This window comes from Mus caroli, unplaced genomic scaffold, assembly GCF_978045245.1.
Source record: "Mus caroli unplaced genomic scaffold, Mus_caroli_1 scaffold_10, whole genome shotgun sequence".
Lineage (NCBI taxonomy): Eukaryota > Metazoa > Chordata > Mammalia > Rodentia > Muridae > Mus > Mus caroli.
This window is the reverse complement of record NW_028227265.1, coordinates 73662741-73689035: the sequence shown is the minus strand read 5'-3', so window position 1 is coordinate 73689035 and position 26295 is coordinate 73662741. Positions and strand designations below refer to the sequence as shown.

Genomic DNA, 26295 nt, shown 5'->3' with positions numbered 1-26295 from the left:
AGTAGAAGGAATTAGAATGAAAGATGATCGTAATAAGCAGGCAGCTGCAGAGTGCAAAATCTCCAGCATGTAAAGATTGGAGCGAGAAGTCGCACGCTTAATTTCACTTCAAATGAATAGGTCAAGAGTTATATTATGCATGCCAGGAAGTCTAATAGCATCCTCCCAAGAAACATCTCTGGTGACATCTAGATGTATTTTACCTTTTCGTGTAAATGTTAAAAAGCATTAGTCACAAGCTATAGATGAAAGGTAAAGCCTGGGCACCTGAATCTAGACTCAGAGGTAACTATGATCTTCGAGATCCTTTGTTCTTTCCCTGTTCGCCCTTTCTTTAGGCATCTGGAAAGATGACCCACCTCGCTAGAAACAATGCAACCAAGGATGGCAGGCTTCTCTTCTGAATTTTATCTCTTAAAGTGAAAATATTTATGTGTGTCATGAATGCTACATAGGAGCATAGTGGATTTACTATAGGTCTATGTATAGTCCGAATGAGTAGGGCAACAGTGAAGCTGTTGAGAGTCACCGTCCAGGGAAATGGGTTAAAACTCCCAGCATGTCAAAGCTCTATATAGTGCTCACTCTCATCCCTGCCTAGCGCTCTTCTTTTGTTATTTCAATATCAACTCCATTTCCTTTAGTGGGTGACTTCAAAGCACCACTTATTCTTTATTTGTTGTAATTACTTTATCCCTGAACTTAGATAACATTCAGATGCATTTCAGAGTGATAGTTCCCTTATAAATATTACAAAATGTAAATGTTTATGCAGGATCTTGCATGCTGATGAATAAGCAAAAGAAGTAAATCCATAGAGATCAGAAATAAAAACCCAAGCAAACAATGCAGCACAGAGATTTCCAGCAAGTTTTGTGAAACACATTTGTCTGTGTGTCTGAGCCACTTGCTTATTCTACAGTCAAACATATCCATCATTGTTCACTTGACATTTCTGAAACTGGGGAAATCTCCCAAGACAGATTGCCATTAGAGAAAGAACAAATTACCTTACCCAAAGGCATACACTGCAATGTTCTGTAATATGTAAGCAAATTTAGATATGAGAAAAATTGACAAAACAATCACTCTTAAATGAACTGTGGAAATTTGCCTTACAGATATTTTCTCATGAGGCTTGTGAGACGTAGGCTGGGTTCTGCTTTAGTTGATGTTTGTTTGTTTGTCTGTTTGTTTGTTGGTTGGTTGGTTGGTTGGTTGGTTGGTTGTTTTAAGACAGGGCTTCCCTATCTGTCCTGTAACTCACTTTGTAGACCAGGCTGACCTCAAACTCAGAGGTCTGTCTGCCTCTGCCCACTGAGTGCTAAGAGTAAAGGCATGCAACACTACCATCATGTAAGTTTCCTCGTCTCAAATTTAAGCTTTTCAATGCACCTACATTTTTATTTGTGGAAATATCTGATAAGCACTATTCTACATAGTGATTATTAAGCCACATCCAACATATGTTATCCATTAGCACGTGGTATATATGAGCTGTAGCATAGGAATTTATTGGTCTCATGGTAATGCGTTTGACTACCTTAGTAGCTTACAGTAAAGGCATGTGTGTTGGCAGGTTTCTTAATCTTAACACATTTCCACACCTACAGTATAGTTCCCACTATGTGTTTGTCAGTCAACAACACCTAAAACACTGCTCTTGAGTGGTCTTATCAAAATCTTGCAAAAGAGTATGGTCTTATGGACTATTTTATAGGGATAGATACAATCTATCACTTGGGATCAGCAAGTGAGTACATGATTTCAGGACTAAATTCACAAATGAGTGATCAACTGGAACAGGGTTGAATGTGCTAGCAAAGTGATCGGGTGTCTTCTAACATTAGAAGTACATTATTCTTTCTCTCCCTCTGTCTCCTTTCCTCTTTCCTTCTTTCTCAGTCTTTCCTGTTCTCTCCTCCTCTTACTCTTCTTTTATATTTTCACTCTCTGATTTCTGAAACTACATGGCTCAAAGTCATTTCATGGGTGGAATAGCTTGTAGCCTTTCTACCTTTATTCTCTTTCTCCTGAAAATTGTGTTCCTTAGATCAAAATGTGTTCTGTGGCAGCACTGCTGTGACCCTGGGGATTTTCATTCCTTACTACTGACTTACTATGGTTACTTGGCAGTGTGGCTATAGAAAACATGGTTACATTGCACACACACGCACATACACACACTCACACACACACACACACACACACGCGCACACACAATCACAAAAACAAACTTACTGCCACCATATGTCATACTGTCTCCTGGAAGGCTGTGTGTTTGGCTCTTCAGTGATGGTTCTCTTAAACTATTTTCTACTGTTCAAAATATGATAACTTCTGAACTAGTGGGGATTCTTGAATTTGTTTTAGAATAAAAAGTCGAAAATACCTCTCTCTGTGTCACTTACTCCCTCTGAGTACCTCTTCCAGGTACCTGAGAAACTTGGCAGTTTTTGTTTTGCTTTCTTCTAAGATGAAGCTGACCCAGAATGGTTCTGGTTACTGAACTTTAACCAAAATGACCCGCGCCCCCTCAAGCCTGTCCCATTAATCACCCAACTGACAACCACAGTGTCCTGCATTTCCTCTACCACTGTGTCACAAGACAGAATTACCATGACAGCACATTACATTTCAAAGAAAGTAGACATGGCACATTTTATTTCAAGCCAGTGAGACTTTGATGCTATTAATTATATAGTTTCATATGGGGAATCTCATCAAGCCAACTTCTGTTATATTATATTTTAAAGTAGGAAACAGAGAAATTTGTACTTAGGCAAGCTCTCCAAAAATGACCTCTTTCCAAGACCAAGGTGAATTGACTCGGTCTATAATATTGAAATTCATCAATAAATAATGATAAAATTTAGTCATATATGTTTTTATCTTATTTGTTATATAAGTTTGCTCAATTTTCTAATTATAACATTAAGCAATATAAGAGAGACACCCAGTATTTTTGAAACATAAACATGTCTACAGAACATATAAATACTTAAAATGATTTTATTAATTCTTTGAGAGTGTTTGTTATACAGTATACGTTGATCCAGTTCACTGCCTCATTCATTGCTTTAACTACTCAAACATCGATCGCCATCTCTCTATGCCATCCAACTTTGTACCAGCCTTTTCTCTATTTTTTTTCCTTTACTTTTGAAATTATACTACTCTAATCCCATAATTTCCCTATGCCCCTTTTCTTCACAGGTCTCCATTCCCATTCCTTTCTCAAAATCCTCCCATATATCCTTTCTTGCTCTCTTTCAAGGTCTTTAACCCTCCACAAAAGACTATAGCCAACTAAAGAATGATGGAAGTAGAAGAAATAGTTTTCATGCCTATTTTTTCCTGACAATTCACTGAGTCCAATTTGGGCTGCCCACATACTCTTGGTTGTGGGACCATTTACTGGATGATGTCAACCTAGGAGTAACCATCAATTTATTGAAAACCAACTCTCTCTTCCCCATAAATTGTCAATTATTCATAGTGCCACAATTTGTGTGGTGGTTCATGAATCATACCCCTCCACACTAAATTGCTGACTGGATTGATTTTACACAAGCAACCACAGTTGTTATAAGTTCTTGGGTGCAGTGGTTCTATCACATCCAGGAAACAGTATAATTCTGGTCCTCAAGCCTTTGGCTCTTAAAATCTCTTGGGCTCCTTTTCTGCATTTGTCCCTCAGTCTTGGGATAGGGGAACTGATAATATAGATGTGTCATTTATAGCTAAATACTCCACTTTTTTGCTGTACATTGACCATAAACTTACTTTCTGAATGAACTTGAATGAACCATAAATTTTTCTTTTTTGTTTTGGTTTGTTTGTTTGTTTTAAACCAGGCTTAGAGGAAGGTGGCTCTGGATAGTTAACATAAGTTATAAAGCTGACAATACTTGCCTAAGATTAATATGAATTCATCAGACAATGATCTTCTAGATCATTGTGGGTAGATCAAAAACCTTGTTATATTTTATATAATCAGGAAGACTTTATTTTGAAGAATAAAAATTTCTCTGATTTTAACAGTTTTGCTTCTCCTGCTCTAAAGACATCGTGTCTTTCTTTACTAAATACATTTACCTTGTCTCCTTTCTCACAGGCAGGTAAAAAGAGAATGGTCTGTGCTTAAGATCAAAGCAAACAAACATCGACGACCTTTGACTTTTAACTTTTAGAAGATGATTAAGGATGACAGTTTATGACAAAATGAATTCCACCTTATAATATTCTTGATAATTTGTAATGATGGCTTAATTAGTCTAAAAGGGAGCTAAATAAAGTACATTAATTGTATTGAAATCTTACCTTTGCAATTTGGTAGCTCTATGATTTTAAACAGGAATATCACTAGGCCTCAATATCATTTTTAAATTGAGGAGCTTTGCCTCAGGTTCTGTAAAAGATAAAGGAAGGTAGTATGAGGAGCTATTCTGTTATGAACTTTAGAAAAAGATTTCCTGAGAAAGTAGTTTATGCTGACATTGGAAGGACAAACAGGATTAACTCAAACTCCAGACAAAGCTAAAGAACAGATAAAAGCTGATAAGACAGGAAGGGGCTTGTTGATTGCTTCAAGTACCCAAAAATTGAAAGGAAAAAAATGGAAGCTAGAACATAGTAAGTAAGCAAATGGCAAATGCCAGTAATCAACACATCCTCAGAGGGGTCCCTACTGAGCATCGTTTCCTTTGCCTAGTTATGTTTCCATTATTCTGTATTTTCTCTTTAGGAGTTCTCTTGTTATCTTAATTCTTCCATAGTTTTTTTTTTTTTTTCTTTTGAATCCGTTACTTAATAGCTGCAACATAGGCTTCATTAATCATCTCTATTTCTGTAACACACACACACAAAAAATAGAATTTGGTTGACCCATTGATATTTAATAAATATTGTATGAAAATAGTAAAAAGAAGAGATGTAAGATAGAGCCTAAAGACAAAGGATTTTACGTCCCCTCTGACAAATTAGACTTTAAATTCCTTATGAGAAAATACTGAGCTTTACTTGAAGGCAGTGCAGTTAGATTAGCCCATAAATATGTTCACTGAGAGACTAGAGACTTGGCTTTGCAGTTCTTGCTGCTCTGTCAGAGGACCCAGATTCATTACTCAGCACCCACATGGCATTGTACAATCATTTACAACTCCGGTTCTGAGGAACCCTAAGCCCTTACTGACCTTTTAATCAGGGAAATGCAAAGCCTGTGGGATTCTTCCTTGAGGGCCATCTAGAGACTGGATGAAGCCAGTCAGCTAGAGACAATGGAAAATAGTAAATGAATATGGTTTGGAACAGGTCAGAGATGGTTCCAAGACAGCACAGGCTGAGGTGGTTTACAGCAGATTGGGTTGGCATAGAAAATGGTAAAAGAGGAACAAACCCAAAGATGTTAAAATAGAATCAGAGAGACTACCATATTACCCTGTATTCAAGTTGAATGGATGAATAGACTTATAGATACAAGGTAAGTAACTAGATAGATGATAGATAGATAGATAGATAGATAGATAGATAGATAGATAGATAGATAGATAGAGATAAGAGAGATTCCTTGCTTTGTCAATTTTTTTAAAAAGTAACTCAAGACAATCATAATAGTATGTGGTATGAGCATAAAACAAACATTTGTTGTGAAGTTCAGTATTCAATATATCTACACTCTGACCTTCATTCCTACAAGCCACCTTTTACTAAAGAATTATTCTGTACAGAATGCAGAGGCAGCCCAATGTTTAAGGGCACAGTCTGCTCTTACAGAGGATGAGAGTTTGATTCCTCTAATACTTCAGACAGCTCACAGTCACATATAACTCCAGTATAGGAGCAGACAATGTCACTGACCACCTCAGATACCTGTACACCCACATTTACAACCACACAGACACACACACAGGGGAGAAACACACACACACACACACACAGAGGTGGAGGGACTGAGGGAGAGAGAGAGACACATAAAAATAATAAAAATAATAAAAATAAGTATTAAAATATAAAAAGAATGATACCTTAGAAAAGGAATGACTTAAAGATGGGAAAAGAAAACGTACACAATAAACTTTAAGCCTCTCATGTCATTAAAAAATGTAAGTAATAAAACAAAGATGGAGACTTGTCAAAAATAAAGGAATATTGTGAGTCTTAAAATGAAGCATAACATTAATGTACTACAATTAAGAAATTCCTCAGAGTATGAGTCTCACTAACATACATAAATAAATAAATAAATAAATAAATAAATAAATAAATAAATACAATAACAAATGTAGATAATAGGGTATTAACACAAAATATAGATATAATGATATTAGATTGGGTCAAAGAAAATCATGAATGTTAAAATCTACCTTGTAGAAATTTAGAATAAATCTTGGAAGGTTGGTGCTAGGGATAAAACCCAGGGTTCTCTGTATACTGAATACATATTCTAAAACTGAACTAAATCAAAATAATTTCAGAACATTATACTCAGGAGGAGATCAGTATCTTTTAAAATGCAGAAAATTAGAAGACCTCGCTATAACCAATTTATCAATACACATTCATCACTTTGAGGTAACACATCACCGTGATAACCCACAATTAATAGTTAGATGTGAAACATTGGCAAGACATTACTAACAAAATAAATAAATAAATAAAAACAAGGAAAGTTTAAAGAAAGCATTCTGTAAAATAGCAAACCTTGACTCATTAAAGCAATTGGTATCACCAAAAACAGGAAATATTGAGCAAATGTTCCAGAATGAATGCTAATGAGATCTGAAGCTAAAGGGCAACAAGTTTATAAATCTTGGGTTGGTAGAAAAATGCATATTTTAAAATTTAAGATGTGATTATTAGGACAATTCATAGAATGTGTTGGGATATTAGGACTAGACAGAGATTGCCTTAAATATCTAATTGCTAATAGTGTTGAGTTATAGCCCTTGGTTTTCAGCCCAGTAGTGAGGAAACACAGACATAATTTGAATCCTATGTATGTATATATGTATGCGGGTATATATACAGATATATGTACATTCTTTTATATGCCATACATATATATGTGTGTGTATACATACATATTTATAGTTGTACATATATATATACATATATATGTACATATATATACATACATATTTATAGTTGTACATATATATATATATATATATGCATATCTTGATAAATGTAGTCAGATTGTCAGCTTAGGAAATAGGGGATTCTATTTACTATATCTTGATGCTTGTAAACTATTAGAAATAGAGAACAAATAAAATTATCTTAGCTGAATTAATTGGTTATAAAATAAAATCATTGCAAAGTAAAATGATATACTGAAAATATAGTAAATACTTATACACACATACATGCACACACACATGGGATATATATACATATATATATATATATATATATATATATATATATATATATATATATATTTCAGTTTGACTTCAAGTAATACTAATGTTTCAGAATTGGGGTACCTTAGGTTCTTTGATCCATTTCCAGTTGTGTTTATTGGGGGTGATAAATAGGATCTAACTTTATTATTTTACATACTGATATCAAAATTGATAACAAGCACCACTTGTTGGAGATGGTGATTTAACTCCAGCATGTACTTTTAGCTTCTTTGTAAAAATCAGGTGTCCTGAAATCTGAAATACAACTGAAATCTGAAGGAGGGATACCTCCTGCAGTTCTTTGATATTTCTTAGGATTATTTTAGCTCTACTTGTTTTTATCTCTTCCTTTGTTTGTTTGTATATGAAGTTGAAGGTTTTGATGTTGTAAATTGCTGTAGAGAATTGTGTTGGAATTTTCATGGGGATTGTGTTGAATCTGCGGTTTGCCCTTGGTAGGACGGGCATTTTTACAATATTAAACTACTAATCTATGAACATGGGAAACATTTCCATATCTGATGCATTCTATATCTTTTTTTCTTTAATGTGTTAAAGTTTTTATTACACAAGTCATTCACTTGCTTGGTTAGAGTTACCCCCACTATAGTTTTTGAGGTTATTGCAAAAAGTATTCTTCCCTGACTTCTTTCTCATCCTGCTTATCATTATTTAGGAAAGCTGCTATTTTTGCATATTAATTTGGTATCTTGATACTTTACTGAAGCTATCAGCTGTAGGTGTTTTTCTGGTAGAGTTTTTAGAGCCCTTTATTCATAAAACCAAACTGTCTACAAATAAAAATAACTTGACCCCTTTGCTATTTGTGTCCCCTTAATAAAGTTTCAGATATAGAATATTTCATCTTTCTTCTTTTCTTATATTTGAGTTAATGCCTAACTTGAAAATGATAACAAAATATATTCAATTTCTACAACTATGACTAACCTATAAGTTTGTAAAAAATCTTATCTTGGAAATTCTTAGTAAATCCATTTTTCATTTATTTTCTTCTAACTGATCTATACTTTATATTGAGAATCAGAAAATACCAATGTTGTTTTTAAAGGCAGTAGCTAAGAAAGCCAATTTTCTTGCTCTTTGTCCCTCTCCTGATCAGGTGTCATACGTCAAGGCTATTGACATTTGGATGGCGGTGTGCCTCCTTTTTGTGTTCTCAGCACTTCTGGAGTATGCAGCCGTGAATTTCGTCTCAAGACAACACAAAGAGCTGTTGAGGTTTCGGCGAAAGAGAAAGAATAAGGTATGTGATTATTTTATTGGGTTTCAGTGGGATATCAGTTTGCAGTGCAAAATGATTTTTTCTGTTTAATGCAAATGTACAGGAGGGAAATTTGGACACCAGGGACTAAATGAAGTAATAACCTCTCATTTTTGTTCAGTCAAAAAAAATATTAGGATGAGTTCAGGGAGAAATTATGGTACTGTGTTATACTTAAGGAGCATATATGATAACATGATCTGCTTTATCAAGTTCATTAGTGTATTTCCACGAATAACACTGTTTATGCATCAGTTGATAAATATTCCATCTCCTACTTGCCATACTAGAGTATTCCTGATAGTATTACTTAATACAGACATCAAACTTAATTATAAAAATTGTTCCTTTTTTCCAAGCTAATTAGATTCCATATAGTATCATGGAAGTACTCGTATGATGATGAGGTCATGCGAATAAATCTCCTTTTTATGCACATGTTTATATTTTGTTGTTATGAAACTCTGTGGTAAACACAATCAAGTGCTAATGCTGCCTTACTCAGATCTGATCAAAGATGGACCCAGATAAAAGTTCACTTGGAGTCTCATTAGGAGGTGCTAGAAAGTTGTGGAAGTAACATGCTAGCAGAATTTCATAGTGCAGAATGTTTGTTCCTCTCTATTGAATCCTCTTCAGGCATCTTCCTTTATGGACACAGGATTTCAAGTAACGTTCTTTGCTTTATAATAAGAGAGAATTTATCTCAGCAGTAAATCCATGGTTTACTTTTTCCAATGCAAATGTGCTAACTGACAACTTAAAATAATTTGTTCAACACAACACTGTCAGAGTCATATAAAAGTATTGCCATGGTCCTATACACTGAGATATTTAAAGAAAATATAAAAATAAGGCTTATACATTGTGACATTTAACGATTTTTATCTATTACTTATATTTACTAAGTATTTTAAAGCAACAGACTTTGACCTATCAGCTAAAGTCCAGTTAGTATTAAATGAATTCTAAGGCAACTGACTTCCAAAACTTATCACAGACCCAATAAACATCTGCAAGTGGCCACAGGAAAGGAGCATTAGCACTGAGATAATATTATATTGGAATAAGGCAATATCCAATTTTCCATTTGTTAAATTGGCATGAAAAAGCCTAACCATTCATATGTTGAAACATACTGCGATAAGAAGGTACTCTCATATTGCCCGTCACCTTCCCCTGGACTTTGGTCACTTAAGTTTGAGTCCTCCTCTTCCTCTTTTTCTCCCTGGCCCTCCACCACTTTTCCCTTCTGCATCCCATTCCTCCTCCTCTTCCTGTCTGTCTCCTCCCCTTCTCTTCTTTTACAACCTCTTTCCCCTCCTCCCCTCCTCCTCTTTTTCTCCCAAACCTCTCTCTCCTTCCCTGCCTTTCTCCTCACCACATCTGAGGCGATGGACTTTTGTTGCCTTTTCTCTGCTGGTTCTTAGACTGTACTGAAACACTGTTAGAGAACCAAGCCTTAAAGATACACTTGTCTTTTCTTCCTGTTAGTGACTGAGCCAATTTTCCTGAGCATTGTTTTGTTAAAACTGGGCAATACTATTGTCATTATTACTATTTCATTTGACACTTTTATGTTCCCTTTCTTACTTTTTTTTCTTTCTTATCTATTATAGCATGCTTCAACTGCACACTACCTAGACTAGAAGTAAGAACTATCCTGCATATGCTGTCTAATAGAAAAAGGCTGCTAGCTCATACACACTTAACACTAAACTTCACTGAATAATGAAACAGCCCACAGATTTAATATTAAATTTTGACTCCTCATTTCAATATTGTTTTTTGTCTGGGATAACTCTTTACCCAATTTTACCAGTTGTAAGTCTAAGATAAAATATTTGATGTATTTAATGTCTGTTGCTCCTTGACTCATAGCAATGGTGCAAAGATTAATATTTTCAGTGACTGGTATTCCAGGGAAAGTTCGATATAATAATGGTTTATCATTCGCTCATCATGATTTGATATATTCAGAAAGCATATGTGATTAAGGGTTATTAATATTTAACACAGAACAAAGCCACTTATTATGATTCAATACTTTTGGATGGATACTTTGCATCTGTGAACATCAACTAATTGATACATATGTATGTTACAACGGTGTATGTGATTAAAATCAACTGTGTAATTATGCGTGACTTGATTCTCTGGTTTCTCAATCCCTCTTGGTCCACTTTACCTTCCCACAGACAGAAGCTTTTGCACTGGAGAAGTTTTACCGTTTCTCAGACACGGTAAATGACTTTTTAAACTCTAAGTAGAGGAATGTGATCATCTATAAAAAGCAGACAGCATATTCTGCTCTGAGGCAGTGTTTGGTGGGGAAACACAGCCACTTACAGACATAAAGCTAAGCAAACAGCATTTCCCTTCAACTTTTCTAAGAGCTGTACTATTGTCTTTCCTTGCTCAACAGAAGGCTAGGTTATGGTGCATTTATTTTCAATGAGTTATTTAACTACTCAAAGTGATTTTAAGCATATATTCAAAAGAAATGAGATCTGGATGCGGTAAACACATCTTCAATCCTAGCACTAGGAAGGCACAGGCATGCAGATCTCTGTGAGTTTTAACCAGACTAATCTACACAGCAAGTTCCAGTCCAGCCAGAGCTACATGGTGAGACCAGACTCTGTCTCAAAATTAATTAATTAGTTAATTAATTAATCAGTAATACAAAAATAAACACTGAAACAGTAAATAAGTAAAGAAATAAACAGAAAATTTACTTATTACACAACTCTAAGAACTGGACAAACAACCTAGAAATGAGTTCTAAAATGATTTGTCCAGTCTGAGTATTTTAGAATCTAATCACTATGATTATGAATAGGAAATTAACAATTTTGTTTTAGTAAGAATATCTTTTTTAAATTTATAAATATAAATATATAAAGATATAAAGATATATGTCCAAGCATAATATGTAAACTTCTAGGAAGGAAATCTAGAATATTGGTCCACAGGTGATTTTTAAATGTACCAAAGCCAAGATCTTGGTCCGTGAAATTACAATACAAATAGTCTATTTTACTAAACTGAAAGTTTAGGGGTAAATTATATTTTTAAAGTAGCTTCCAAGATGATTTGGCTGGGCATCCCAGTTAAGAATCTAGCAAATGGAATAACATTAAATGAACACTTTTGTCATCTCAACTTTCGCATATACTATCTTTACCTAGTATTATTTTAAAGTACTCTCCTGGCTAGCTTTATGTCAGCTTGACACAAACTTGAGTGATCTGAAAGTAGGTAACCTCAACTGAGAAATGCCTCCATAAGATCCTGCTGTAGGGTATTTTTCTAACTAGTGATTGACAGTGGAGGGCCTAACCCATTTTGAGTGGTGCCATCCCTGGGGTGGGGGTACAGGTTCTATAAAAACAAACAAAACAAAAAACACCAAACAAACAAACAAACAAAAAAACAGGCTGAGCAGTCCATGAGAGCAAGTCAATAAGCAGCAGCTATAGTCGATATCTGCATCAGTTCCTGCTTCCAGGTTCCTGCCCTGCTTGAATTCCAGTCCTGACTTTCTTGAGTGATGAACTAGGATGTGGAAGTGCAAACCAAATAAACTCTTTTCTCCCTGCCTTACTTTGGTCATGATATTTTATCACAGAAATAGAAACCCTAACTAAAACAAGTACTTACAGAGTTCTCCTAGAATTTACAATCACTTCATTAGTTTATCTTGTAGTTTAAATTATATTTTACTTCCTAGTTTCAATATTTCTTGTTTTTATCTGTGAAAAATGTCATAGGATTTATTGACTGTAACTATTCTATTAGAGACTTTTTAATTTCTTGAAATCTGAATAACCTAATATGTTGATTTAAATACAAAATCATATATATATATAATACTATAAGCATATGTAAAATTTAATAACCATCTAAGCTTACCGAATCCTTTATCCTCTTAAATTATATATTCTACTTCGAACTGCTCCAAATAATCTAAGACTTATAATCCACATAATCAAAATAAGACCAGATTAATACAGAGTCTTTATTTTTCTAAGCACCAGATTACATGATTTTCCCTCCATATGCTAATTTGGAAGGATAACCAAAGTAAACAAAATTGCCTCCTTTAGAAAGTTTGGCACAAGAAGAGATCTTACAGTGTGCAGAAGAAATACCTAGAAATGCTTTTATAGTTTAGTTTAGGATTGACTTGAATTTTATATGTAATCTTTGGAATATTGCTTCTTTTCTATTAGAGGCATAAAAGAATACTTTGTCTCAGAGGAATGTGATTGCTCTTATAACCCAATTTCCCCACCTCACACTGTCGTTACCTGCTATGTGCTGACTCCCACTGCGCCATGCCATAGATGCTGTCTCCAGTGCTGAATGTGTGTGGGTGTATGCATGATATGAAAAAAAATGGCTAGGGTTTTAGGGTTTTTTATTCTCGAGTATGGAAAGATCCAAAGACACTGTAGTATTTCCAAACATGGGCTAATCTGTTGAGAGGTTGGAGTGACATGGGACCGCTTCAGTGCATTTCATGTAGCTTCCTACCCATTACAATAATAATGATATAATGCTTTGCTAAGATAAAATTCATGTGCATAATATTCTAGAACTTCAGTCTTCCTATTATCTGCATATGCAAATTAATAGCGAATGAACTAGTATTATACTTAAGAAGTTTGACTAAAGTTTGTGTTGGGCTAGGCCAACAGTTGTCTCTCTAAAAGAGATACAATTGACTGCATTTTGAAATTTTGTTTAATAACTTAAAATTACTTTTATTATAAATCTATATGTTGTCTTACTTTAAAATAGCACAGAAAAACTTTTAAGACTAATGTGTAAGTTATTTTTCTGTCTTGTGTTTTGTCAGTTCTACAGTCTTAAGACAAATACAAATTTTATGTGTAATGTGTTGTTTGAAAAGTAAGTCTCATGACTGACGTTATATGTTACCTACATACATAAAGTCATTTAACATGTTCCATTATAGATCTATTTATTCTAGACTTAACACATTCTTTATATAGTTATAACATATAATTTTATATATACCTTTAAAAACTAGTTTCTCAATCATTCAAATTAAGAGGGATTTTTCCCTAAAAACCCACTTATATGAGGCATTAAATTTTATCTTCTTAAGTAAAACAAAATTATGAAATTTTGATTATTTCTGAAAATAGCTATTTAGAACTTATGTTAAGCAAACTACTCCTTTAAGGTATATGCTGTTTAAATACCTAGTCATGAAAATCATATTCAATAAAGTAATGTAGGGCTAGCAAGATGGTATTGTAGGGAAGAGTACTTGGTATGGAAATGATGACCTGACCTGAGTTCTAGTCTCACAACCAAAATGAGGAAGAGAGAGCTGAATCTCCCAGGTTGTTCTATAACCTCCACCCTTTTACTATCCTATGCCTACACACACACACACACACACGCACAGAGAGAGAGAGAGAGAGACAGAGAGACAGACAGACAGACAGACAGAGACAGATACAGAGAGAGAATTAGTAGGTATATTTAAAATAATTGAAAGTAAAAAAAAAAAACAAAGTGACATAATTCCTTTTTATCTGAAATCAAAACTCATCATAATTGCCTCTATCTCAAAGTTAACTATAATAAGCATGTCGTTTTCCCACATACCATATATTCTAATCTTGTAACTTTTGATAAATAATTAGTATTCATTGTTAGAATTTAGTACATTACACCAGAATTGGGAATATAGTCAAACAAACTGATCTCTTCCTTCCCTTGAACTATCTATATTCTATATTCATAATTCATCTAGGTCCTGAACATCAATCTTTAAAAAATCTTAAAATTCACCACTTTCTTTGACTCCTAATTATTTTGGAACCAATGAACCATACAGCAAGAATGTACTCAGTTCTGAGGCTAAGTCAGATGACGTCTGTAATAAATGCAGAGCTCTCCTTCAACTAGTGTTCAAAGGAATTCATATTGATGTTTGAACGTCAACTGCAGAATACTTTTATTGACTATACTTGTACTTTCTTAAGATTTATTTTTGAAATGACAAAGAAACATGTGCAAGCACACTAAAAAAATACTTGCTTTTAGAATGGTTTTTAAAGTATCTATTGCCTTCTTTCCTCTGATCTCTTATTTCTCTAAATGATAATTTCCCCCAGCAAAGGAACCAATTATTGTAGTTACTAGCAACTTTTTAATCCACACATTTCAAAATCAACTAAATGGAAATCAAACCAATTGCCTTTCTCTGTTAATTACGCATTTGACAATAAATTTGTAAAACTTATTTAAACAATAGATCTTATCTATTCCTTAACTGTATAAAGAGTGTTTGAAAGGCATCTAATAAGAGAAACATCCAGGTGACAATTATATAGGTAATGTTGCTATATCTGACTATACTTCACAATATCTTGCTATAATTGACAATATCAATGCACCCTGGTGTCTTGGGTGCTTGATGCTTTATAGTCATTCAGTGGCAATTTTCCTGCTTTTGGCATTTTCATATTCCAAATTTATATTTTTATCATTTTAAAACCTGCAATGAGATAAAAAGTTCATTCTGGTTGCTCTGAGATCACACGTATGATAATATATTATTGTGACGGCAGAGATGAGGCAATTTTGCTGAATGGCCACATCTAAGCTACGATGTAGAGCCTGTTTCTGCCATTTCGATCTACAATAGACAGTTATTTGAGTTGTCCTTCAATTTAAGGCTCGAAATAAAATGTAAGGCTATTTGATTGTCAGTGTTTGATGCATAATTACTAAAACATTTTTTCTCTGTTCCTAATTTTAAAAGCTTTTTAAAGTCTTATGAAAATAAGTTATAACTAACTTATATAACTTATATAAGTTATATAGTTACTTATAGTAACTAAGTGTCATTTTAAAAATTTTCATTGTCTTACTTTCAAACTCACTTAAAGAATAATAAAAGGGTTTGTATCTGGGTAAATATAAATAAAGTTTTTATTTTACTTTTTGATCAGTGATTTTTCTCTAAGCTTATTTTTAGCCCATTTGATTTACTCTTCATTCTCTAAAATCTCTGTATTTTTAAGTTATAGCATGTCTTAATTTTAGGATAACTAAATATTAACTAATATACACAGAGACTTTCAGCCTAATACTAATATGATTTTTGTTTTTGTGACATGCATTTCATTAGAATATTTGTTAAAGATATCTAAAAATGAATTATATTCAATAAAATATTCGGAAGTTGGTTAGAATCAGAAATATCAACCAAGCAAAACATTCGTAAACATAGATAATTTATGTCTCAGTTATTCATAACTAAAATGAATTTCATAATTAAATAATGTATCATATCATATTCTAAATCAATAACCTAATAATAATAGCCTTCTAAGGCAGATTCACCACTGTTTTATTACTTAAGATCAGCTTTTCAGAGAAATTGCAAGTCACTTCAATAAATCACTTGAGTTTTATGGTACTAGAAAAATAGTAGGAAACCCCTTGGGAGGTTATCTGCTAAGATATGACTTCTCACTAGTGAAATAAGTTATTTTTCCTGTCTCAGAGGGACATAGTCATGAGATTTAAAGGACATTTGACATATCAGGAGGAGAGTCAACTTGGGGTTCACTGACAGATAAACTGCCTTTATATGAATTTGATTCATATTACCCAAGTTACTTCCTTGCATATTTCTGAATAAACAATTTCCCTAATATAAAGTGTTCATCTTATAAGCAACTATTGATTGAAATTTCCTTTTAAAGTGACCTATGATACACACACACACACACACATCAGAATAAAATATGGACCAATACCCTGCAATTGCTTTAGCCTTGATGGCTATTTTTATGAAAATTCTTGAGAATTCTCGTAGCGATTACTTAAACACATCATCCTTGATCTTAGCACTGAGAGCTGTATTTATTTCCCTACATTCTAGCAGTCACTTTTAAATTCTACTATTGATTTTTTTTCTACAATATAGTCTTTAGTAGTAGATAATTCCATAACTAGTGAATTTTTAGACTGTGCACCTCCACCTCAAATCTCACAGTTTGCCTATGGTTGCATTTCGGACGCATTTTATATTTCATAGTGTACAGGGGCCAATAAAAGTCCAAAATAAACACAACAGAGTTCGGTAGTATGACCTGTTGGTTTTCTTATATTTGAGTCCAGAAGTGATGGCAATTTTTCCTTTAATTCTTATTAATTACATCTGTTGGCCTTGGCCTACATGAGTCCTAGATGGAAACCAATGAAGCTAAACTAGAATTTTACCAGGATTAATTGATCTCTATTACCCAGTCATGTGTGCTACTAAAGCTTCCAAATCTGTCTGGATTTTTCCTTGACCAGAAGAGATGACATGTAAACTGATTCACTTTAACTGTGACCCCTATCAAATGTTCATCAGCTTTCTACAATGGGTTGGGGACTGCAGGTTCTATAAGAAGAAAGAAGACAGTAACTCTATCTCCCCTACATGAGTTTATACTGCTCTATTTTTAGATTGAGATTTAAAAGAAAAATATCAGAAACATCAGCCAAATCTTATCTACCCTCCTTTATCATGATTAAAATCTCAAGAAGTTTCACTATATCCAGATTATGAAGATTGGTGGAGAAACTCTTTACTGAATACAAAGAGCAGCCAGCCTCCCAAGTTTCATTTAATATTTTCAAAGGCCAAACAGACTGTTTTAATAGTACCCCCGGAGCTCATGTCTCTAGCTGCGTATGTATCAGAAGATGGCCTAGTTGGCCATCACTGGGAAGAGAGGCCCCTTGGTCTTGCAAACTTTATATGCCTCAGTACAGGAGAACGCCAGTTCCAAGAAGTGGGAGTGGATGGGTAGCGGAGTGGGGGGTGAGGATATGGGGGACTTTTGGGATAGCATTTGAAATGTAAATGGAGAAAATACCTAATTAAAAATAAATAAATAAAATGCTGACAAAAAAATTCATTGTTTTTTATAGCTAAGTAGTACTCAAAAAAAAAAAAAAAAGTAAAAATGATTAGAACTAGCACCCCTGCCTCCACTCACTTCATCAGAGCTGTGAATTCCAAGCATCACGTTTTTTTAAGCCTATATTGTTTGAATTAACTTCAAATAAAGATTTGGATAATTGTGACAGCTCCCATTATAATACATCCAGTAAGAACTACACTAGAACCATGCTTCTCAATAATTAGTCTCAGATCTGAAGTAGCAATATGTGTTCTATTCTTTCAATTGTACATGGAGCCAAAGTCCCCTCTAATTCTCTTTATTACTACCTAGAATCATCCTGACCACTGATACCTACAGCCATAGCCAGTAACTTTGTTTTGCCTCTCCTCTCCTGCCCCACCCACTTCTCTTTGTCTTCTCTTATTGTATTCTTGCTCCTTTGCAATAGTGCCATATAACACACTGACTTTCAGTATCTCAAAAATGTGATTTTAGTGTCCTTGATCACTCCATTTTAAATATTGTTTTATGTTGGATTCCTACCTTCAAGCCAGTCTTTATGTGTCAATTGCTTTAACTTCATTTGTCTAATTAGATATATTTGAGGGGATAAATTTAAAAAAAAAAAAACTTTTGGGTTTTTTGTATCTATGTCTTTATCTCCATTTCCACTGTTGCCATTGTTTCTAAAATCTGATATGAACAAATCAACTAGACTTTCTTAAGGATGGTAGTTTCTTAAACTCAACTTAATTCCAGTCTTTCAGATAGTGACAGATGTGCCTGGAAATCAGATACAGGAATCTTTTAGTTTCTTAATAGCCATGTGAAAAGTGCTAATGGCCTTTTCACTAGTCTGGAGAGTTATTTCTTCCCCCTGGTGAACCTAGCATGATATCTGCAGGGATAAATATGCTCATGAATCTACAAGTCTTCTCACCTTCTACAAGGAAAGACCTCCTTTATTCATGGCCCTTATGCAGGTTAGAGGGGAGGATTTGGCTTGAGTAAGCTCATTTCTGATGATGTGGCTATCGTAGGTTTCCTGCTGCACGTAATATATCTATACATCTAAAAAGAGTTTCACCTCATAGCTAGTGAGAACCAATTTCCCTTCTCCAGATAGATTAACACCACCACAGACTTCACCCAAAATTGGTCATTGCTCACTCAAAAATTGGCCATTATTGCTGAATAAAAACACTGCAAATCAGTGTTTCTACTAAACATTGCATCATCTGAAATGATATCATTAGCTCTTACATCAATTTCCCTGAAAATTCATAAAACCATGGATCACATACAGGTCTGCTAAATCTACAAAATGACCAAAAATATTACACTGCAACTATTTTGTCTTATTTGGTAGGTCCTGGAAATATATGGGTACCAAAACCTAGAAATATAGTCTGAATTTAAAAATGAAGTAAATACAAAGTACACACCATACCCCCAAAACTTTGTATCAAGAAGGTGAAGGATTTCAACTTATATGTTGCACAAATGTTAAAATATCAGGTTGATATACAAAAGACAAATTTTTATATTAAAATTAACTTTGTCTATTTCAAATGCTAACATGTAACTCACATATTTTTATGGGTCAAAGTATACTATAAATACAAGATTTTAGTGTCACCATCCAGTGTTATCAAAATTAAGAAAACTATTCTTTTAAGTTATTTTTTTTAAACCAGGTCAGAAAACCTTTCGTCCTTTGCTGTTTTTCTTAATACCAATTGTCTCCAAATTCATGAGGAAGGTTAATTAAGAAATAAATTATTGGCTCTCGGGAGAACTTTTTCTTTAATTTTTAATCCCATTGCTCCTTGACATTATCCTTCACCAGGGATGAATCTATGCCATACATATCCCCATGATGAGACTCGGGCCCAAAATTTGTCTAAAAGTAACTTTTATTTCCTCAGAGTTAACTGTTATCTTGGAGGCTTACTGATGAATAGGCTCACCCTTTTTAGTTCTTTCTGAACTCTAGCTGACTGGTTCAACTCAGCTGTTCTGGCTCAAACTCCTCTCCAAGCTGACTAGTTCAGTCTGGCTTCTCCCAGATTCTCAGGAATGATTCTGCTTTACCTCAGACAAACTCTGGCATTAGTTCTAATCTTCTGGTTCCTCTATATTCTCTGGCTTCAACTGCCTCTGCTGACCTGCACTAAACTGCATAAGCTCAGGAACAAATTCATTTTCACTGCACTGCACTCACTGCCGCGACTCCCAAATGATGGACGAACTCTTGCTGCATTGCTCTTAGTCTCCCTTGCCTTCTTTTCTTGTAAGTGTTGAGTGTATCCTATCTCTAACTCATTTCTGTTAAGTCTTTCACTGATGTATCACTTTGTCTGCTCCTCAGCTAGAAGTCATTGTTTGGGATTAAAGGTTTCTACTAAGAGTGTGTCTGTATTCCAGCAAGAAGGATTAAAGGTATATGGCATGTCTGCATTCCAGTTGGATCACACTGAAATAGACATCTTGGGATGTCATCAGAACAGCCATGTTCCTAGATTAAAATTCCTTTACAAGCTATCTGCACATTTTTGGCCTTTTAAATCCAGAGCAGATGAACACCAGATTCTTCTTAGAACACATCAGAAAAAACCTTCTAGGCATATTGAGTCAGCACAGTTCTTAAATGTGTCTTCTGTTTCCAACTGCTGAGATTTAGACTGGGTTTTCACTCAGAGTCTTTAAACAACAACAATCTTTAGACGACTTTTAGCACCATCCTCATATTACAGCAATCATAGCTGTTGCTCCAGAACACAGCTTCTTTTCCCTATCATTTGCATTGGCAATCCAAACAAAATAGTCAAGAGGTATGAGATTGCATTTACACACAGAAGTTGGATACTGTGTTTTATATAGTGGCTAAATATCTATAGGCCTAAGTACAGCCCCTCTTGACTTGCCCATGCTGGTAAAATCTATTTCTCATTTAGTTTAATTTTATGTTCTTAAAAAATTGATGACTTAGAACCCAGAGGTCATTCTCAGACTCTATAGCAGCTCAGGATTGATGTTAACCCACAACCTAAAGCCAGTTAGAAACAACGCAAAAAGTTTGTTCACTCATATTGAATTTCAAATGAAAAACCTTTACTTGAGAAAAGCAACAGTGGTCTCAAAGATTTTTAAACAAATTGTCCAGAATGAAAAGAAAGATAGACAAGAATTCTGTTTTGCTAAACATATATTGCAGAATCATGAAAACTTTCCAATTGCTTCCAACATATATAAATGCTCACGGAAGAAGCTATTTTGTCTAGTTTAAAGAGGTATTTCAAACTCACGGTTTGATGTAATTTAAGTATATATTATATTTCAAAACTAAGCGACCTGCACACACAATATAAATTACTGAGATAACAATTGAAGTTATATATTATTTATTAAAGACAGACAATTTCATAGCATGCAATAAGTTTTCCATAGAGTTGTTTTTGGGAAGTCAAAATGTGGCTGCAAAAACAAAAACATTTATTAAAGTTCTAAAAAAAAATGGTTTCAGGTATTCTATGCAAAATTACAGCAGTAGACAAAGATAACTTCAGTGGAAGCTTTAAGATGCTTTTTAATCATCGTATTTTAATTGTTTCCATCAAAAGCCAATTTCTCTATAAACCTCACAGCTGAAATGTTTCCAGCAATGATAGGCTATTTTTATCTCACATGGAATGGCCTCCCCTTTATAATTTTAAAAATCTGTCTCACATTTTACTGAATCAATCCTGATCACTTTCTCACCCTTTCTATCCATAATTATGGTTACTTTCACTTTCACATTTTATAATATAGTATTATTGAGCAGTTCATAGACCTAATGAAGTTTTGAACCAAATGATTACTTTTTTCTCTTAAGCTTATATGAAAAAAACCTCTCTGAACAAAGATATAACTATAAAAGATATTAATCCATTCCTTTAAACTTGCAGTTTTACTAGCAAAAGAAAAAAAAAACAGATTCTTGTTATCAGTAACCATCTATTCTAATCCTTTAAATTATTCATTGATTTTTATTATAAATCAGTTAATAAAATGTTTCTCTACCATAGAGATGTTATGTTTTTAATTTTACATTACATTGTGTAGAGTTTCTAATTAAACTTTTTCTGTGTACGTATGTGTGTTTGTGAAAGTCTATTTGTACCATGTGCTTGAAGTGTCTATGGAAGCCAGAAAAGAGCACTGGATCCCCTGGGGCCAGAGTTATATGCAGTTGTGAGTCACCATGTGAGTGTTGGGATTCGAACTCAGATCTTCTGAAAGAGCAATAAATGTTCTTATCCACCAAGCCACTGTCCAACCACAAATGTCAGGGTGTTTGTTAATGTAAATATATGGAATTCTCTCTTTACTTTGTCATATTTAAAAGTAATTATGTAGTTTCAAACAAACATCATTTGTGAATTTTAACTTCATAACAAGTTTATTACTTACAATTGATTTTTGTGAAGAGGGCAAGAAGTGATAGCAAATTGACTTTTTGAACATGAAGTAAACTAGTCTTTCAATTTTCATTCATAATTCACCAAACTACTGTATCTGTGAAGATATTATATACAAATCAGAGCATGGGCTTATCCAGTAGGTCTTCTAAATAGCACAGTGGAAAATAAAGACGCAACATTAAAGGTAACTCAAAGCAAACAGCGTTTTCTGAATGACTGTATTTTCCAGGGAAGTAACTAGAACTGTGAAAAATAATTATCCAAAAGTTGTCTCTAGGAGAAAAAGAAATTCAGTCAATGATTGTGGTATGTATTTCCCCTTTGGTTGAGAATGTGTTCATTTAAACTCATAACCAAGAAATTTAAGATGTGTGTCTTTATACTAAATCTCTCAATAATTTTTTCTTACTCTCATTTAGATGTTTTAGTGACATGTAGACACCACAGAATTTTTATCTCTCTATCAAAATCTCATTTGGGAGTTCATAATAATGAGTGCATCTATATAATGTAGTAAGATAAGGAAAACTTCCACTCATCTTCATGTGCTTCAGCTGTATGTTCTTCATATTAAAGCAAACATGCATCATGATAGAAGCTATGATTCTGAAATCCTTTATCGCTCGCTGTCTTCTTACTAAACACCTGCTATTGCTTTGTAAACAGGATGATGAGGTGAGGGAGAGCCGATTCAGCTTCGCAGCCTATGGAATGGGGCCCTGTCTGCAAGCCAAGGATGGTGTGGTTCCAAAAGGCCCCAACCATGCTGTCCAGGTCATGCCAAAGAGCCCTGATGAAATGAGGAAGGTCTTCATCGACAGGGCTAAGAAGATTGACACCATCTCCCGAGCCTGCTTTCCGCTAGCATTTCTGATTTTTAACATTTTCTACTGGGTTATCTATAAAATCCTTAGGCATGAAGACATTCATCAGCAGCAAGACTAAGTCTCTGAAGGCATACAGAAACAGAGCATTCAGAAGAAAGAGTCCCTGACAAAGGAATGGGGGGAGGGGTGTGAGTGTGGGTATAAGCATATGGGGAAAGAGTTTATTTTGATTTCTTATGTAAAATAGCAAGATAGATTAGTTCTTTTAAGGGATACAAAATACACATTGTAGGGTCCTGCTTCATATTCCTGACAAGTGATTTGTTGTCTTCCTAGTGTGAATGTGTGTTGAATATATTTTACTAGCACATAGAGTAACTACATTGGGACGTCTTGAATTTTAATTCAATTATAGTAAACGCTGTGGAATCAAGATTTACACAATAAAACTTATAAAGCAATTATAGCAAAATGATGAGGATAATAAAATAGCTTAAGATATACAGCATATTGATGAAGGAAGGTAACCAGATCATTAAGTGTCAAGGTCACTCCTGCTAGAACACTATCCATAGAAACAGTGTAGAACTAACACCCATAACAAAGAAAATTGGATGGTCAAAATGAAAGCCATCATTTAGAACACTATGGCTTAAGCAATCATGGTCATAATATTCTACTTATCTTTACACCACTAGGAATGAAGAGGAAGATAGTGAAGATGGTCTTTGCTTGTAAATAAGTGTTACATTTATTTTACTTAGTGCCAAACACTAATGACTTTAAGCCAATACATGTGTTTTTCTTAAATTTAATAGTGGCTTATTTGTATGCTTGGTGTTTTTCTGTAACTAAACAAGATCCAATAAGACTTTTCTATTTAGTGTAAAATGAGACTTTAAATATTAATTAAACTACAGCACTTACATTTTGATAAAAACAAATACAAATAAATTCATAAAAGATTTTTAATAAGAATCATTTCTCTCATTGAAGTTTCTTCTCATCAGAGTAATCCATGAGCCCAAAATGTCTCCAAATAGCAGGAGGATGGGTTTTAATTCTAAGTGATTTTAACATACCAGTTCCATCAAGTGAGATTATTTTAATCTTTATAAGCTAATGCATTCAAAATAGTAGGGACTCATGAGTTGTGAAGAATTAAAAGCAATTTTGCTTGAAGTTTTTCATGACCCCTGCAATTATTTAAACTGTATTGAAGTTTTGTTAGCTCAATCATACAGAAGCTGTCAAGGTCTGAGTCATTTACTATTTTTAATTATTATTGTCATTCATACTATACTTTAAAACTTTTGGAATGACTTTAAGATATTTTAATTATTGGCTAGTCTATAAAATGATATATAATGAAAATATCAAGAATTTTAAAAAACATGCAGATATGTTCTAGAGAAATCAATTTTTTTAACCCAATGGTACTATTTTCTGACCTTCAACAACTCCCAAAACTCAAAGCAGAAACTGCCATTTAAAGCTAAAAGCTTTTCAATATCCCTGTAGTTAGGTTAGCCAACTATAGATTTTAAAAGTATCTTTTTAAAAAGTAATCCATACTGAGCAGTGTTTGTTCATAAAAGGTAAAAATATCACTTTTATAAGTAGTTAACACAAGATAAGAACATTGTGTTTGTGAATTTATGCAAAGTCTACAAGTAAAATAATTCATTACCAAGTACTCCCTCTGCCTGAACTACCCACTTGAAAACTGGATATACTTGTTCTCCTCTGATGTCTATGAGCCAAAACCATAGAAATATATTCATGCATTATATATTAGAGCAAGATATGCTGCTTATGCTGAGAGGTAGCCAGAGGGTTTGAAGTAATGATGAATTATAACCCTTTTCTATACTTAATATATCTCACTTCAAAAGTTTTCTAACATTACTTAAATTGAGTAAATACTGCCAGAAGCAAACAGACATATAATAATCACAAACACACATACAGTCTAGAGAAAATTACAGGTGTGATTAGCTTTCATATTTGAGGTCATTAAATGTCATTTTCTTCTTCTTTTTTTTTTGATCTCTGAAGTTGGAAAATAATGTATCAGACATGAGGAAATTTGTCAAGAATGACATTAGTTCTACAGAAATATTGTTATCTCAAACGTACATTTCCTTATCTTTCCGTATAAATAACTCTGCTTTCTATTATGTTTATCCTGTCTTCCAACACTAAGAAAACGCTAAAAACACCTTCCTCTTACAAGGCAGCCATTACAAAGTAAACAGGGCTGGTTGAATCAAGAGGGCTTGAAAGAATATGCCCTCTCTGATAAACTAATGAGATATTACAGAGCCTTTAAAATTATAATAGTAACAACATCCTGAGGTATTTACATCAAAATACCTGTATCAAGTGAGATTTAGATCCGTAGTACTGAGGGTTGGATCCAGGGTTTGTTACATGTGAGGGAAGAGATTACTATTAATGTAATCTCCACAGCCCGAGTCCCAAACTGAAATTAAAACCAGAAAACTAGCAATGGGAAGAAATAGTTTAAAATATTCATCTAACCACCACTCAATTAATTAGGAGTTTCAGTGCAAACTCTCCGAAGTATTCAAAACTAGCCATATTACAACTACTGGGGGTGGTGGTGGGGGGAGCATGCATGACATATATTTACACTTAATTTAAAAATCTATCCATTTTCTTATTAGTATAAATGTATATAACTTTCTCTTTCTTCCCTAATCACTATAAGACCTAGAACTTTCTTTATGACTTATAGTAGATATAAGAACTAATTTAGACATGGAAAAAGAACATTTTAAGCCACCGTTATTCTCTCCAGAATTTTTTCCATTACACTTATCTAAAGACCTAATCATCTCTCAGATCTGCTACTCAGAGTATCATGAATACTTACCATATTCCACAATACATTCTTCTATGGATATATTCTAATAAATTTAATTTTAATTTTGAACTATAAATACATGAGCATACATATATACCTATTATATGATTACATGTTCTGATTTTATGAATGTACAGTATCTATATAAGATACTGGAAGTTATAATGGAAATTATTAAAAATAAATGATATATTTAAAAGAAGATAATGGGCTCTTAGCTACTCTAATATTTTTGTAAATGAATACATTATTTGAATATAATTAGGTGTATCTTTCATATTGTTTTAAAATTACTTTTATCTCATTTTGTGAAAACAGTTTTCCATTCTCATCATGATACATTTTAATCTGCTAGTTTCTTGGAAGAATAGAGTATTATACTGGTAACTAGATTTCCTTTTATTTATGAAATGTATAGCACATGAAGTTGACTTATGAAAAAGATGACAGGTAAGAGACTAATATAGAAAATA

At 33.7% G+C, this 26295-nt stretch overlaps 1 protein-coding gene across 2 annotated transcripts in view; it reads left to right on the top strand.

The window, feature by feature from the left end:
- Glra3 (glycine receptor alpha 3) overlaps positions 1 to 25892 on the top strand; it is a 173231-nt gene extending 147339 nt beyond the window's left edge. For both annotated transcript variants that reach the window (XM_021169808.3, XM_029480242.2), the window contains 3 exons: positions 8527 to 8670; positions 10887 to 10931; positions 22772 to 25892. In XM_021169808.3, coding sequence (XP_021025467.1) covers positions 8527 to 8670; positions 10887 to 10931; positions 22772 to 23050 — 468 coding nt within the window. In that variant the 3' untranslated portion in view covers positions 23051 to 25892. The remainder of the gene's footprint in view (positions 1 to 8526; positions 8671 to 10886; positions 10932 to 22771) is intronic.
- The last annotated feature ends 403 nt before the right edge of the window (positions 25893 to 26295 follow it).